At 34.0% G+C, this 6255-nt stretch overlaps 1 protein-coding gene across 1 annotated transcript in view; it reads right to left on the bottom strand.

Annotated features, from left to right (window-relative positions):
- Positions 1–2072, bottom strand: part of si:zfos-905g2.1 (uncharacterized) — an 11028-nt gene extending 8956 nt beyond the window's left edge. The window contains exons 1-2 of the mRNA XM_051097146.1: positions 1226–2072; positions 727–860 (exon numbers count right to left, since the gene is read on the bottom strand). Coding sequence (XP_050953103.1) covers positions 727–860; positions 1226–1523 — 432 coding nt within the window. The 5' untranslated portion in view covers positions 1524–2072. The remainder of the gene's footprint in view (positions 1–726; positions 861–1225) is intronic.
- Between the last annotated feature and the right edge of the window lie 4183 nt (positions 2073–6255).

Below are 6255 nucleotides of genomic sequence, written 5' to 3'. Positions count from 1 at the left end.
AGCTGTGCTCTTAACCGCGTTTCCTGTTAACAGAGATGTCTACGTCATTACATGTCATTAGCCAACTGAACCATTTATTAATATCACATGTAGATAATTAACGAATTTATAATATATTGTTTAATATTTTATATGTAACAGATATTTAATATCACGAATGGATCGTAGATTGAACTATGCCCTTAACCGCATTTCCTGTTTATGGAGTTGACTATGTCATTAGCCAATGAAAGCATTTGTGGGCAGGGCGATGCATGTAGCCCCGCCCCGTTCTGCAGGCTGCAGCCGGGTATACTTGCTGCAAGCCGAGAGGATTCCTGCTGCTACCCTCCCGTACAATAATGCACTCTTGATATTTACCATTAAAATAACGCCAAAAACGGCTTCAAATGAACTATGAAAATGAGAATAAAGTCTTAAAAGTTGCAATGCATTTCCTATTGCTTAAAACGAACGGAGACTATCTCGTGTTTTTCCGTGGGGATTGGTGCCTATGCCCTTAGCTCTCTTTTAAAACATCCGCTGTCTTTCCACACAAAACCAAAGTACTCTGCGTGCCGTGCACAAATGAGACTGTTACTTAAAACTGTGTTTTATGCTGTACAGTATTTTTTTATCATTAGTTGCATGGGGAATTTTATCATGATTTATCGGCAAACCGGTAATCGTTACATTCCTACTGCAATGCTTTTCATTAAAGAGATGAGAAGGGCTGTGGGACAATACCCTGTTTGCTGCATTAGAGTCAAGACTCTCCTTCTGCCTCCGCTCAGCCAGAAAGGTCTGTCGGCTTTTACGGCGTCCTTTTAAACTCCTCCTGGAAGATTTTTTCTCAAGGGGCGCTGAATCCACCTGGTTATCTGAGACAGAAATTGGGGAATGATTAATAAGAAAATATATGCACATCTAAATTATTGCATTACATAAAAAAAACATGAAATAATATGACATTTATTTAAGACAAACAAACACACAACAAAAAAAAACTGACAACACTTCAAAAACCCCTGTGAATCTGAGGAGAACTGACTTCATATCTTCCCACTGAAAAATCACCAAAACACCAGCTGATTATTGGAAAATGGCAAACTCTTACAAAGTTTAAGCCAAGTTTACTTTAAAACTTTCTATTCTAGTAACTCTGTGACCTAGTTTTGATAATTAGCCAGACAGACAAAGAAACTTAAGATGTTAAAGAATCAGATGTAGGTCAAACAAACCAAACCTCGCTCCCTAATGTTTTTCCTTCTCCAGGTAGAAACGCCAGAGGAGTCGGAGAGTTCGTCGTCATACTCATCTTCAACTTTTTCTTCCTCCTCTTCTTCTTCTTCTTCACACTCCGAAGTCTCGATGGGAGCGAATATACTCAGGTCCATCTCAGTTTCTGGATTTTGATCTGCATCTTCATCTTCAAGCTTGACAACGATATACTGGTTGTCGCAGAGGCTGTTTGTTCCCTCTTCATCACTGTTTGAGCAACTTAGAGGCTGCGAAACCGCGTCTGAATGAAGTTTAACCTTCATTTTGAGTCACCACACGCACAGCTATCGAGGCTTTACCAGAGCAAAGTCTTGTTTGAGCCTCTCCAATGAATTTGCAGGTTGTTTTCAAGTGGCAGTTCAGCTAGCGTGTTGGAATAACGTTAGCTGTGTGTGTCGCTGCAGTTCTTCAGGATGGGCGGATGGATCTTGAAATTGCAATACTCTGATTCGTTAATTCATGTGGATATATCCTTATTTAATGATATTGACACTAAATGTTTCTTGCAAAGTAGTGATTTTAATAATAGCTTAGCATGAAAATAAGTGCATATCACAAGTGTCGAAAAAAAGAACTATAGCAGTGCAGGACAGGAACTATTTCCCCTTCCGCTCAGCACACATTCACACGGTCAGAGAGTGTTTTCCAGAGATAAAGACAGAAACGTAAATCATTTCACTTGTCTTCACTAAACAATGACTTAAATCGTTAAATGACTTAAAGGTAAATTTACTACCATTTGTTTTGTGATTTTTAATAAATTCTTATAATTAAAAATGGGCAAATGTCATGGTCATTGGTATAGATCAGAGTTAAGCTCCAACCCTAATAAAAACTCACCTGCCTGTAGCTTCCTATTAACCCTTCAGACCTTGATTAGCTTAGGTGTGTTTGATTAGGGTGGAAGCTCTCCAGGACTGACATTCGCCACCCCTGGTATAAATATTAGTCATACTGACCTTCAATGATAGTCATCTTTGGTATAGGACTATCATATATTTTGTTGGAAAATTATAAGCAGCTATTATTAGTATAGAGTGACAAAACGTTTGTTTTCTGGGGAGAGTGCTGGTTTTTGGTGTCATGTCTCCAGCTGAAGTTGTCCCTGGAAATAGGGAAAATGATAAGCATAATGGATGGCAAAAATACAAAGTTCCCTGGTGAAAAATCCAGCATATGCTGGTAGGTATGTTTTGATGCCGGAATGCTGGTTAGGTAGGTTTTGATGCTGGTTTAAGCTGGTCCTTTGCTGGTTCATGCTGGTCCTTGACCAGCAACACCAGCATAAACCAGCAAAGGACCAGCTTAAACCAGCATCAAAACATACCTACCAGCATATGCTGTTTTTTTCACCAGGGTTAGAATAACATAAACATAAAAAGTTGTTCTGTTATACTGAAGTTGTACAGTATTACAGTATATTTACAGTTTAAATTTTTAATTTAAACATTAAATGCTATTAGAAAAGGTAAAATATTTGTAAAATGCAATATATCAATTTTGTTATAATACATTTTTGTGTAATGGTTACTGTTTATTATTTTTAATATTGAGAATTTTTGGTGAATTGCATTAAAACCAGTCAGGGTCAGTGACGATGATGATCAATAAATCACCAAGAACTGACTTTAGAACTGATTTATAGCCGAACTGAATTTTGTTTGCATTATTGACACAATATAGCCTCCTGGGAAGCACAGAAAAACAACACTTTTGTTTGTTTGTTTGTTTTAATATTTTATGATGTAGAGGACACAGGCAATACAAAAATGAAAATCTATAATCAGAACCATTTTTATATTATATTATTTTAGATTAAATATACCAGTCACTTTTTAGGTTTCAGGCTGTTTTGTTTTGTATAATTTGTCCTCTGTGCCTACATTTAAGAGGTGTTTAGGAAACTTCCACCTAAATATAATTTTCAAATATGGTATGAAAAATATTAGATAATGATCTGATATTGATGTGTAAACATGGCCAAAAATGGGTTTTCCTACTATAATCAATAAATCTATTCATTGTCTCTAATTTGAATGTGTTATGCATATTAATGTGTTTTTTTGGGCAGCATGTAATGGAAAAATAACATTTTATTGTAATATCTCATATTTCATAGAAATAATTGATATATAATTTCTTCCCTAGGCTGCATAGTATAAGCATTATTTTTATTTATTTATTTTATTATTATTTTTTTTTTCAGGTACGCTGAAAAACTAATGTAGGATTTACCCTTAAAACAATGTTCCCTCAGAAATTACTGTTTTACGAATGATTACAAAGAAATGGCAAGTAACACACCGAATTAAAGATTTAATCAGAAAGACTGAAATAGTATTTTCTTGTAAAATTAATTTGTATTAACTTAACACCCAAGCATTCATAATTGTGACTACTGAATGATTTTGTTATTTCAATATTAAATATCATTATAATAAAGGTTGAAGTGAAGCACTGCAAACTAAGCTAACTGTTGTAATGAGGCGCTGCGACTCTGCAGATGCACTTCATCTCTATGACCAACAGACGGCAGTATAGAGTGTAGATCAGCTTAGCACAAAAGAAATTCCACATCACTTAAAATATCATTCCACAAGATGGCATAGAAAACAAACCAACATTGCACACCGTGCGGACATAGTGTAGTTTCTCTTTCTTTTATACGGTTACCTGTGAATATTAATTTGTTTTTTCCTATATCCTCAATATTATTTATATCCTGTTAGCTGGAGCCTGGAATGACCCTAATACACTCTACTGAAAACCGATTTAATGACAGTTATTGATTCTGTAATTTAATCCAACGTAGTATCTTTTTATACAAGCCAAATTATTCATAAAGAGATCAAAAATTATTTTTGAATGGCTGACACAAAATTATGTGAGCTTTTTGAGTACTATACAAATGAATACCTGCATAAAAGTAGTTTGCAGCTTGTTTACATTTTACAACCATTTTGGCACAACAAACTCTGGTCTGGGAGAGTCACAGAAACACTCGCTGTGGACAGTAGAGGGCAGCAAAAGGCCCGCTGGTCATGACATTGACTCTGTTTATGACCTTTATTTGCAAACAAATGATCCTGAGCTTCTTTTAGTTCACAGGGTTCCTACACAGTGTTCACAGCTCACTACACATTCTTTGGAAGAGTTTGTTTGACAAAATATGTTCATTTGAATTGACTTGTAATGTCAAACATAGAATACTTGCGTCAAGTCTAAAACAGGGGATTTGAGTATGCTAGCATAATATATGAATATAGACAATGATAATAATAATATATTTTTACAAAACAGTATATTTTAAAGTTTTATTATTTTTATTAATAAAAAAAAATGTTGTGCTGCATAATATATATTTTTTTATTTTATTATTTATCAGGCAAAATCAGGCTAACAGTAATATATTATTATTATTTGTCTTTTAAAAGTTTAGTGATTCATGACTTGCAATATTTAAAATGGAAACAAATGTTGACAAGGCAAGTTTACTTAGCACAGTTCATACACAATATTCAGGGTGCTTTAAATTGGCACACCATCTGCATATATTGGTTCAACATTCTCTTTACTCTTCATGACTTTTGGGTTGTACTTCATTGTTATTGCTGAGAGCTATTTGACAAGTTCAGACTATAGTATATAACAAACGCATTTCAAAAATGGTCTGTCAGAGTTTCAACATACATACTCTTATCATAGTTTCACCTAATCTCTCTGTGAAGTCTAATGCTGGCAGACATGTCATAATTGCCTGTCACATATGGAAGAATAAACACATGAAACTGCCTCACCCAGTTCTCTCAGTATATAGGATGAACATCGGTTATTGTGCATGCATGTTTTTGCCTGCTATAGATCTGTCTTTTGTTTCATTTTTCTTGGCACTGAGGGTGTGAGATGGGCAGTGCAGACAAAAGGGGAGTTAGAAATGAGAAACAAATAACACACTAACTGCATGTTTTATTCTAAGTGTAACAGGTAACACAGTAGAACAGGTGTGTTAAAATTATTTTCTTAATGACCAGCCTGAGCTGAAATCTAGACAAAGAAGCTCAAAACAAGATGGATTAATTTCATTTGTGTTATTTTAATGTTTTGATGACTTTACTTTTATATTGAAATGTTGACAACAGCCTTAGTAAAGAATGTGCAGGTGTGTCGTTTGACTGACAATATAATTTTTGCAGTGTAACTGCAATATCAAAAAACTGGTTCAGAACAGGTTTATAAATTTCAAAACACTGTAATAATTTAAAACGACAACTTTAACATTCAAAACATTACACATAAAATGACAGTAAGACAAGTGACATGTAAATGTAAAGGTAAATGAAGAGCTACCAGAGTAATTGGAACTGACATGACAATTTCTGAAACATATAAATAAAAATTACATTATGTAATTGAAAATGAATTTCCAGTGAACCATATAATGTTCCCAATGACAAATATAATACTACATAAAAACAATAAGAATATAAAAATGACAAAGTAGGTGGAAATTAATCTTTAACAAATACAGATGCACCAGAATAAATGAATAAATACTCTATTGTATTGTATTTCATTCTATTCTACTCTATTCTGCTCTACTCCATTCTCTTCTATTCCACTCTGATCTATTCTATTCTGTTCTATTCTATTCTACAATATCCCATTCTACAATATTATGTTCTATTCTGCTCTACTTCATTCTATGCTATTCCACTCTGCTCTACTCCATTCTATTCTTTTTCTATTCAACAATATCCCATTTTACTCTATTGTATTGTATTGTATTTCATTCTATTCTACTCTATTCTGCTCCACTCCATTCTATTCTATTCCACTCTGATATATTCTATTCTGTTCTATTCTATTCTACAATATCCCATTCTACAATATTCTATTCTATTCTGCTCTACTCCATTCTATGTTATTCCACTCTGGCCTACTCTTTTCTATTCTATTCTATTCTATTCTATCATATTATATTCTATACTACAATAT

This window comes from Labeo rohita, chromosome 23 (genome assembly GCF_022985175.1).
Source record: "Labeo rohita strain BAU-BD-2019 chromosome 23, IGBB_LRoh.1.0, whole genome shotgun sequence".
Taxonomy (NCBI): domain Eukaryota; kingdom Metazoa; phylum Chordata; class Actinopteri; order Cypriniformes; family Cyprinidae; genus Labeo; species Labeo rohita.
The sequence above is the reverse complement of the archived record's forward strand: the minus strand, read 5'-3'. Positions and strand labels throughout refer to the sequence as shown.